Source organism: Cucurbita pepo, chromosome LG16 (genome assembly GCF_002806865.2).
Source record: "Cucurbita pepo subsp. pepo cultivar mu-cu-16 chromosome LG16, ASM280686v2, whole genome shotgun sequence".
NCBI lineage: Eukaryota > Viridiplantae > Streptophyta > Magnoliopsida > Cucurbitales > Cucurbitaceae > Cucurbita > Cucurbita pepo.
The window spans coordinates 920,463-931,865 of record NC_036653.1 but is presented as its reverse complement, the minus strand read 5'-3'; the positions used below and the strand labels follow the sequence as shown (position 1 = coordinate 931,865).

General features: G+C 36.0%; 1 protein-coding gene across 1 annotated transcript; it reads right to left on the bottom strand.

The window, feature by feature from the left end:
• Positions 1–4,896: 4,896 nt before the first annotated feature.
• On the bottom strand, positions 4,897–6,807 carry LOC111777714. Its single transcript, XM_023657435.1, has 4 exons — positions 6,730–6,807; positions 6,394–6,641; positions 5,406–5,884; positions 4,897–5,234 (listed from the first exon to the last, which is right to left on the bottom strand). The coding sequence occupies exons 1-4, from the start codon at positions 6,805–6,807 to the stop codon at positions 4,897–4,899; spliced, it is 1,143 nt and encodes a 380-aa protein (XP_023513203.1).
• Positions 6,808–11,403: the final 4,596 nt, after the last annotated feature.

Below are 11,403 nucleotides of genomic sequence, written 5' to 3'. Positions count from 1 at the left end.
GAACTTGTGTAAAACGACCCCTAGATTAATCATGAATAAAAACCCATAAATCTTACCTTTTGTTCTTCCTTGGTTTTTGACAAAATAGGAAAAATCAACCACTCATAGTTAACCTTCTCCGTCTAATAAACGTTTCTTGTGAAATTCCTCCCCTCAAACCCTAGCTTCCCTGTTCTTTCTTTCCTCTTCATTTCTTTTATTTCTTCTTTCTTTTCTTCACTATGATCAATTAGGGTTACCTCTACACTCCTAATTCGGGAATGAGGACAAAATGACCATTTTTCCCATCGATCGACTTTGATCGACTTTTTTTCTTAATTTCTCGTTGTTTCCTTTTATATTTTTCATAGGTTTCTACGATTTTCCAAGCACTTTTATCTTCTACAATATCTTGAAATTTGGTCTCTACGGTTCTAAAAAAGAACTCTGAAGTTTGAACTTAAGAAGAACAAATCAATAAAACTAATTCGGGTTGGAACTCTTAGTGTNAAAAAAAAAAAAAAAAAAAAAAAAAAAAAAAAAAAACTTTCAAAATTGTAGTTGAATCTTATTTTTGTTAGACATTCAGATATAGAAACTTTGGAATTAGTCCAAAACTAATCTATTCTCAATGGGAAATAAATTCCCTCTAAATTTCTTCCCTTCTGCGCATCCATGCAAGTCTAATGGAACCTTTCATAAGAACAAAACTTGAGCTATTTTAGACAAATGGAACATGAGTTAAGAACGATGTTTTGTAAGAATGAGTTAGTAATTCTCCTAATTTCCTTGTTGCCAATTACTTTTGATTATTTATTAAGATTGAATCAAACAAAGTTTTTTATCATATAAGTTTTTTATTGCAACACCCGATGCATAGGATTTCGAATCCTAATTCAGCACTTGATGGACTAGACATCCGTTTGCATCCCCATTAACTAATTTTTGCTTCTAAGAGTTAAGACTATCTTCACGGACCAACACGAAACCTTTCAACATATTTTGTTTCCATTCACACGTTTTCTCGTAAATTTCACAAAATATCACATAACATAGGATTTCTGCAAGATAAGCATGCTAACTTGGAGTTCTTATGATTAAGTCACGGAAAAGGAAAGTGTATTTTGTTGTTATAGGTTATAACTTCAATTCTTTTAGGCATTTCTCAACCATCCTATCTTGAGGATTATTTACATTTAGATGTGATCTTGTGTTTATAAATAAAAATAATAATAATAAAAAAAAAAACCAGTGCAGTCGAACTCACTACCAATCTATTGCTTTCGACACGAGAGAGACTCAAAAGTTTTTGGTGAAGTCGAACTCACTACCAATCTATTGCTTTTGACCTAACGCGTGTCCGCAATCCAATCCAGCGCACACATCCACAGTCCACACCGAAGGCCCAAAGAAATAATCATTTACTATAATAATATCTACCATATATTTTTCTACCCGCTTCTTACTATAATAATCATTTACTATGTATTTTTCATATATAATTTTACTATTATAACAATTGAATAAGTTATAAATAGGCAGCAGGCTTCATATCCCAACAATTCTCACCTCATCGAGTGAACCAATAATTTAATTGCTATAAATAGACAGCAGACTTAGTATCTCGCACTTCGAGACTAATCCGGTTAACCAAAAATTTAATTCTTAAATGACTATCCAGTGCACCATACTAATTGAGGCTTCACACAACCTCACAACCTCAATGTTCCAACATCAACACATTTTGTGAGCATGTTTACTGGATGCCTTGCAACCTCTGTCTTCTCCAAACATATCACCATCTTCCACTAACCTGCGAGTGAAATGCTATCGCCTTTCATGTTTTGTCTTTGAATGATAGACTAGGTTCCTCACCAATTGTATGACACTTTGACTATCTGTATAAAGAATATTCTCGTGCTGCTTCTTGCTCAATTCTTCTTGATAGTCTATCATCTATATCATCTCCTTTCAAGCTTTAGCTATAGCCACGTACTCGATTTTAGTAGATGAAAGAGCAACACATTTCTGAAGCCTAAACATCCTATCATCCATGATTTTCTTCCACTTGGTTGTATCCTCGAATTGTAGGACCTCATCAAAGAGTTTTGATTCCCCTTCATCAATCAACAACAGACAGTGTAATGAAGATACATACCTATCTGGTACTCTGATAGCTATGGATGAACTTTTCAACACATGCTCAGGTGTCACTTGCTCCACCTCTAGTTCATCAGCAACAATCTCAGAAGTTCCTTGAGTAGTATCTGCTACAACATCACTAAGTGAATTTTTCCGCAACTCAACCTCGTCTCCCACTTGCTTCGTTGTCCCAGAACCATTCGTTTCTTTGTCCTTGTACAAGACATTTTCATCAAAAGTCACGTCATCATGTCTCAGGATTCTCTTATTCTTGACATCCCAAACTTGTACCCGAACATGTCAGAATCTTAACCTATTAGGTAGCATTTCATAGGCTCAACGTCAAGCTTATCACTCTTCTTTGGATCAACACGAGCATACGCAGTACAACCAAAAGTTCTAAAGTGAGAGTACTTGAGTTCTTTTCTTATCCATACTTCTTCTGGCAACTTGAACTCCAAGGGTACTGACGGCCCTCTATTGATAAAGTAGACTGCTATATTTACAGCATTGGCCCAAAATATCTTTTACAATCCAAAATGAATCCTCGTACTCTTACATGTTCATTCAATGAACTATTAATTCTTTCTGCAACATCATTTTGTCTTGTTTTACTTGGAAATGTTCTCATTAATCGAATTTCCTCAGCTACACAAAATGCTTTGAATTCTGACTTGTCATACTCTCCTCCATTGTCAGATCTCAGACATTTAGTCTTCAAGTCAGTCTGATATTTTAACTTCAGCTTTCCACTTCTTGAAGATATGTTTTAGGAAATAAATCCTCACCTTTCTGCTGAAATCATCAATGAAGGTGCGTAGAACTTTGGTCCGCCAAGTAATGAAACTGAAGATGGTCTAAATATTTGTATGGACCATTTCTAACCGCACTTTCTTTAATTCTCTTGCAGCTTTTGTGAAGCTCATTTCTGTTTGTTCATAACGCAATCCTCATAAGGACCCATATCAACAAATTTCAGACCTTCTAAAACTCCTTTCACAGCCAGCATCTTCACACATTTAATGTTCATATGTTCAAGTCTATTGTTCCATAGGCTTGAATTTAAAGCACTCACAGCAAGAGTAGTCATGTTCATACACCCTGCACTGGTGTATAAGGTTCTAGATTTTGTGCCATATGCTACAACCATGTTGTAAACACACACAAACTAAAGCTCTGAAAATCAATTGTATTATCAAACAAATCAACTTGGTTGGTTTTATAGCCTTACAAACTAACAAATTTAGAAAAGATAAAATTATTAAACTCCAAAAATAGGAAAAACAATTAATTTAGTGGTTCTAACCTTCCTAAATAAGTTACATCCTAAATAAATGGTAGCCATTTCAACTATAGAGAAAAGGTCTAGTATGACAATCTATAACAATTTATCCTCTAAACTAATTGCATGGATGATTTCAGTTTACTCGTGGTACTACACACACCCATTGACTCACGTAGTTTTATGAATGTATCCAACTTCAGTTGTTTTGTTATAATATCTGTAACTTGTTCTAGTGTGACACAATGCTTTAGCTCAATAACTCCATCTCTAGTCAAATCACGCAAGAAATGAAACCTCACATCAATGTGTTTACTACGTCCATGCATGATTGGATTCTTGGATAGCTTAATAGTGGAACTGTTATCACATAACATACTGATACACTTGACAAGCACAAGACGCGGCTGCCGCAAATTCTGTTTCAGTAGTGGACAAAGTAACAACAGGTTGTTTTTTGGAGGACCAAGACACAGCTCATCACTGAGTAAGAACACATACCAGAAGTGCTTTTCCTGTCATCTATATCTCCTGCATAATAACTGTCAGTATATACTATTAACTCTCCATTTACCCCTTTTCTGATAAAGGATTCTCAAATCTATAGTACTTTCAAGTATCTCAACACTTTTTTTGCAGCTTGCAAATGCAACTCTATTGGACTTGTCATAAATTTGCTAATGAGAGACACTACATACATTAAATTCGACCTTGTTTCAGTTAGATACATAAGGCTTCCAATCAATTGTTTATGCATGGTAGCATTGATCTTGGCTTCTTCTTCATCCTTTGTCAGTCTAAACCAAGGAACAATAGGATTTTTCACGCTATTACTTTTTTCCATCCTAAAGTTCTCCAAAACTTCTTTTTGCATATTTTCTCTAACTAATATAAATGCCTTCAGGATTTTGTAAAATATCTACACCCAGAAAATATTTCATTTTTCCCAAACTAGTCATTTCAAATTCAAGTTTCATAGAAATCTTGAACTTAACAAACATGCTCTCATTATTACCAGTAAAATTAGATCGTCAACATATAGACTAACAACAAAAATTTTACCTCTATCTCCTGTTTGTATGAATAAAGTATGGTCATAGTTGGACCTCTCAAATCCTTCTTTGACAAAATGTGCTTCAATTCGACTGTTGCCATGCACGTGGGGCTTGTTTAAGGCCATATAATGCATTCCTCAATTTGTATACCTTGTATTCTTGACCTTTTTTCTCCATTAAGAAAGCACTTTTCACGTCAAGCTAATACACGTTCTAACTATTCCGAGCTACTAAATCAATTATCATTCGAATAGTAACCCACCTAGCCACCGGTGGAAACACCTCGGTATAGTCTATACCATGTTGTTGTGCATAACCTTTTGCTACCAACCTAGCCTTATTCTTGTCAATTTCGCCATTTTTGTTGAGTTTGGTATTGAAAATCCACTTTACTCCAATCTTCTTCATTCCTTTAGGCAAATCTATCAACAACCAAGTCTAATTTCGTTCGATGGCTTCTATCTCCAAGTTCATTGCAGCTCTCCATTTTGAACTTTGAACAACTTCTTCAAAGGTAGTCGGATCTGTACTTGAGGTTAATAGAACTAAATTGTTGTTCTCAGCTTCTTTAGAAAATTCTCTCCCGCTCACATAATCTTCCATCCATAATGGTGCTCTTTTGTTTCTCACTTCGAGAGTGCTTTCTTCAGATGCTGAGGAATTTGATTCAGATGACTCACTGGAAGATATACTAACGTCTCCTTCTTCTTCTGCTATTATCTCCTCTTTAGATTCTTCCTCACTTAGGTCATGTTCACTTCCCTTTATATTACTATCTTCTCATTCAAGGGTATCAAGTCTAACTTCTTCATTAGTTTTCCCCCAATTCCAACATTTGTTTTCTTAAAAAATCACATCTATGCTTACAACTATCTTCTTGGACACTGGATCATAGAGTCGATATGCTTTAGACTCTTCACTCATCCCTAGCAGCACACACTAAAAACTTTTATCATCTAACTTCTTTCTCTTATTGTCTGATACATAAACATGCCCAATGCACCCAAAAACTCGAAAATAATCAACATTAGGTTTTACGCCACTCCAAGCCTCCTCAGGAGTCATATCTTTCACTACCACTATAGAACTTCTATTGAGCACATGCATTGTCCAGTCTACTGCTTCTGGCCAGAAATTCTCTGGAACTTGCTTCTCTGATAATATACTTCTAACCATGTTCATAATTGTTCTGTACTTGCCCTCAGCTACACCATTTTGTTGGGGAGTGTAGACTGTAGTAAGTTGTCTACTGATACCATTAGTTTTGCAAAAATTGTTGAACTCGAGAGAGGTGAACTCTCCACCTCTGTCTGTGCGTAGACAACGAATAAAATCTCCAATCTCTTTCTCAACATGATTTTTGAAACTCTTAAAGATAGTAAGGGCTTCAAACTTTTCAGCAAGAAAATATAAACACACCTTGCGGCTGTAATCATCAATAAAACTTATAAAATACCTATTCTTATTGTTGGAAAGAGGTTTGATGGGTCCACATATGTCTCCATGTACCAGTTGCAGCCTTTGTGTTGCTCTCCATAAAGTTCTATTTGGAAATGCATCCTTATGTTTCTTTCCCACCATGCAATCAGTGCATATTTTAGATGATACTTTCAATTGGGGTAACCCTCTCACCATTTGCTTATGTTGTAATATTCTCAAACTTTTGAAGCCTAGATGCTCATATCTACGATGCCAAGGATGAGTGTTGTCTTCTATAATTGTTTGGAAGCAAGTGGCAGTTTGTGGCATGATTCTTACAAGTAATATGAACATCCTATTGGCAGACATTGTTGTTTGTATAATAAGCCTCTTCTTGGGATGATAGATTTTGCCTTCTCCATGTTTTATCAAAATAGATACACCTCTTTCTTGCAATTATCCAAGACTTGAGAGATTGTTTTTCAACTCAAGTATATAGAAAACATCAGTGATTACATGAGTGACTCTAGCAACTTGCAATCTGATGTTACCTTTTCCCACACCGTCATCTTGAAATTATTTCCAAGCTTCACAGATTGTTGAAATTCCTCGTCAAAATCTGAGAACCATTCCTTGTTTGCACACATATGATTGCTACATCCCGAATCAAGGAACCAAACATCTTCCTTCCTTGATTGATTGAGCTCCACATATGACATCAACAAGATTTCTTCTTCATCCTCAAGCTCAGCATAATTTGCTTCCTTTTCTCATTGAGAACACTCATATCTAAAGTGTCTAACTAATGACACTTATAACATTGAACTGTAGTTTTGTTGAATGGATGTCTACCTCTTCCTTTTCCTCTACCTCTTCCTCGAAAAACTTCACGATCTCGATCAACTCCTCTTCCTCCGAATCTAGTATCATATGTCACCTTTAGTGCTTGCTCATCACCTACACGCCCATTCAGTCTTTGCTAATGTACCAGCAAGCTGCTTTGCAATTCATCGATTGTTAAAGTGTTTAAGTTATTAGACTCCTCAATCGAACATATGACATAGTCAAACCTTGAGGTCATTGATCTCAAGATTTTTTCAATAATCACCACTTGTTTCATGTGTTCGCCATGAATTTTCATCTTGTTTGCAATGGCGAGAGTTCGTGCAAAATATGCATCAACACTCTCACCTTCTTTCATCTGTAGGACTTCAAACTCTTTTGACTCTTGTGGAACCCTGGTACTTCTACTTCATAGAGTCCCAAATTTATTCATAGAGTCCCAAATTTATTTTGCAGTATCTCTATTAAGGATCGTTTCCATAATAGTTCGATCAATGGCTTGGAATAAATAATTCTTGACCTTCAAGTCTTTCAGCTTCTAGTCTGCAATTGTTTTTTGTTGTGCTTCGGTAATCTCTACTCCTTCTGCTGTGACAAGGATTCTGGTCTCCACCAAGAACCCATATTCCTTTGAACGAAGAAAATTTTCCATAAGCATAGACCAATTATCATAATGACCATCAAACTTAGGAATTGCCGGTTGAACGAAGTTGATTTCAGCTGCCATACTTTGAATCTCTTTCAGCTCACTCTTTAACAAAAAAAATTGCAGTTTCTTCTTCTCACAATTAGGCTTTGCGACGTGGCTAAAATACCAAATGTTGTAAACACACAAACTAAAGCTTTGAAATCAATTGTATTATGGAACAAATCAACTTGGTTAGCTTTTATAGCCTTACAAAATAACAAATTTAGAAACGATAAAATTAGCAAACTCCAAAATAGAAAAAACAACCCCCACTAATTTATTGAGTGGTTCTAACTTTCCTAGAGTAGTGGAGATCCTAACGAAATGGTAGTCATTTCAACCCTAGAGTAAAGGTCTAGTATGACCATCTTTAACAAACCATACCACCCTTCAAAATCTTCAACAAACTCTTTACAAACTCTGTTGCATAACGTGTGTTATCCAACTCACCTAATCAAGTTCTTCTTGAGCCCAAGAATATATCTGACATCCTGTAATGTTCACTGATTTCCTACTGGAGTTTTTATGCAGACATCCTCTTTCTTTCAATCTCCAAAGCTTTGTTGTCGGCAAGATATGCCTTATCGAAATTTCCAGACGTGAAATTTTGAAACAGTTTCTATTTGGAGATAAATGAAAAGATGCACCTGAATCCAAATAAATGAAAAGATACACTTGAATCCAAAATTCAGGATTCAATTGCATTGTCCACGCTGAGGATTAGAACATTTCCAATGTCTTCTGCTCAATTTATAGAATCATCATTCTCCTTTGATTTATGAATCTACTTTCTCTTTAGTCTTGTACAATCTGTCCGAAAGTGACATTTTTCTCCACAACTCCAACACGTTACGTTTGATTTGTTTGGAAAATTTTCACGGTTCTTTGATTTTGATCGACCTTTGTTTGGGCCTTTTGTTTGGAAAACCTTTCCCTTTGGACAACACTAAGAGCACTACCAGTTGAATCCCCAATTTCTCGTTTGTGAATACCTTCACTGAGAACTACATCTTAGATTTCATCGAACTTCAGTTTCTCAAATCCTCGGAAACAACTGATCGTGGCAACAATGATCTCCCATGACTCGTGTAATGATGGCATCAAAATCAATACTTTAATTTCATCCTCGAAATTAATTTTCACTGAACTCAGTTGACTTACAATCATATTGAATTCATTTATATGATCAGCAATAGATCTACCTTCAGACATTTGTAGATTGAACAATTTCCGCATTAAATACATCTTGTTCATAACTGACAGTTTTTTGTACATATTTGACAATGTCTTCAATAGATTTGACATTGTTTTCTACTTGATTATGTTAAACGCCACATATCCACCTTCAAACATTTATATGATCAGCAACAGATTCACCTTCAGACATCTGTAGATTGAACAATCTTCTCATTAATACATCTTGTTCATAACTGAAGGTTTTTTGTACATATTTGACAATGCCTTCAACAGATCTGACGTTGTTTTCTACTTGATTATGTTAAACGCCACATTTCTGGAAAGCGTCAATCGGATCAACCCTAATGCCTGTTGATCCTTGAGCTTCATCAACCTTCCATCTTTTGGATTTTTTATTTTGGTTTTTCTCTATTACTGGTGTATCTTTTCCTACTTTCATCATATTTTGGATGAATATGGCCTTCCTCTTTCATCAAGTCATTGATGTAAAAGGAGTTCCTATTTTCATTGAGAAATTGATGAACGTGTAAATTGTAAATATATGTATTAAATGTAAATGTATTAAGCTAGGATGACAGAGCTCGTGTAAATTGTAAGGGCTCAAGTCATTAAGCGTAAGGAATGGTATTAGAGCCACTCAATTTTTGTGAGGAAAGAGGAGTTACTCGATCTTTAAGATTGGTGTTGCAGAAACCAGGGGATGATAAGAAAAATTATGAATTAAGCATGTCATAGGTAGCCGTCTTAGATAAATATCAAGTTGTTTAGGGTTGATTTGGGCCATGCAACTTCATACCAACATCGTTGGGATATTTTGATAATTTTTCCTTAATTTTTAGTTTAGACCCTAAGTATGCTCCTCTTCCCATAAAACTTGCATGCATCCTTATTACCTAATATTAGGTTTTTCATTAAAGCTTTATCACAATAACTCATTGTTCTTTCTAAGTCAAAATATTTTTAATAAACCGTGCACTCCAAGATCGTGAGAAACAATCAAAGGTCTAAATCTGAGTGCACCTTGGGACTTAAATTAGCCTCGATGAGCTAACCTTGAGCGTTCTGACAATGAGGGATAAAATTTAAACCACCTAGAAACCCATAAGAACCTAATAGGCCTTCAAGACAACCAAGAATGACCATGGTAGTTCTTTAGGTTGATAGTAGTGTGACGGTGTCTTTAGACCCTTCACTGCCCTTTCTACTCCAGTAACGAGCTAGGCACAGGCTAGGTAGGGTAGTGTGAGCTTCAGCTTTATGGAATAACCATTGGTCCTAAATAGGACCACTGTATTGTAAACCCATTCTTGAAAGGGGAGCATGGGACCACGTTAGATAGCCCAATATCTTGCCAGAACATGGAGATTGAATCCCCCCAGCTTAAGTGAAATTATGGTCCCGATGAATGGGCAAACCAACCTCCATTGGATAATATTTAGACTAGAAATCACAATATTGTGTCATGATTGTGTCATCAAAATTTTATGAGGTATCGCCTTAATTCAGGTCACCAGTCATTCACTACATAAGCAAAGTAAGTTGTCCTGGTTAAAGAGCAGAAAGATTATTACAACTCAACAAGACAAAGGAAGTTTCAAAACCATTAGCAGTTTAAATGGTGTCAACAGAGCTTCCACTTCCCTCTCCACTCTCGTACCAGTACCATCGAGTTAGGCCTAGATCAGTTTGGGTTGTGTGACCTATAGTTTAGTTGGATTAACCTATGCAACATATCTGTCTTGAGAGGGGATGTAGAATTAGGGGGTAGTCTTAATAGCTTGGAAACACAGGGGGTCGCTCCTCAAACCTTAGGTGACTCGATGGTCATGTGGGTAGGGGGTCGCTCCTCAAACCTTAGGTGACTCGATGGTCATGTGGGTATGGTTCTCCAGCTAATCTCTCATGGATGATAAGAGCTGGCTAGCATACACCACACTATCTCCACTAGAAATAGAGAGTTTTATGAGGTAGAGCCTCGACCCAAGACACCCGTTACATACTTCTTAGGCAAAGCAAGCTATATAAGTCTAAGAACGAGAAATAGTACACCCCATATATGAGATTTGTCACCCTGAAGACTTTCAATGCTAGAAATGGGTGAATTACCCTCACCATACCCAGAGTGGGTCCATGAGCAGCTAAAGTACGGCTTGTTACTTCAAGGAACCCCAGATACTAATGTAGCAATACAGACGAGCCCCGAACTTCCAAGAGTCAAAAGTAAGGTCTGTAGATACCTACTAGGTCAAAGATGTGGATACCTACTAGGTTACTTATTGAATATATTTATATACTCACTCATTGCTGGTCGAGCTTGGTCCATAAGCAGCTAAAGTACCACTTGGTCTTTCTTTTTTTAGTGTTTTGCAGGGTGTCGGTCGAGCTGGAAGAGCGGTCGAGAACTGTATAGTCATAGAGGGGGTCGTTCCGAAGCATCAGTTCGTCTATATCTTTGAATCTTTTGTATTTTTTTTATTTTTATTTTATTTTATTATTATTATTATTTTTTTTTTTTTTTTCAATGTTATCTCAAATCCATTTTCCCTTTAATAATAAATTCAAACCATCTCTAATAATCAGATCCTATTTTGAATTTAATTTTGGTGGTGTTCTCTTTCTTTTGATTTAAATCTTATTCCATTCTCATATTTTTATTTGATTCTGTCTTCGTCTTTTTAATCACCGTTTGAGGTTTGAAGTTTAAAAAATTGGGTTGTAACAACTTAGGTCACATGTTATAGTTAGATAAACTTCAAACAAAAGTAGTTTCTTAATGTCAAATTTGAGACCACGTAGAA

What these genes read in the sequence shown, in the direction of transcription:
- LOC111777714 (XM_023657435.1), bottom strand. Translation starts at nt 6,807, where the DNA reads ATGATACTAGATTCGGAGGAAGAGGAGTTGATCGAGATCGTGAAGTTT. An exon ending in AGGTAGAGGAAAAGGAAGAG is followed by an intron (nt 6,642 to 6,729) that starts GTAGACATCCAT and finishes CAATGAGAAAAG; the next exon opens with GAAGCAAATTATGCTGAGCT. An exon ending in AAGTTGCTAGAGTCACTCAT is followed by an intron (nt 5,885 to 6,393) that starts GTAATCACTGAT and finishes TGATGATTACAG; the next exon opens with CCGCAAGGTGTGTTTATATT.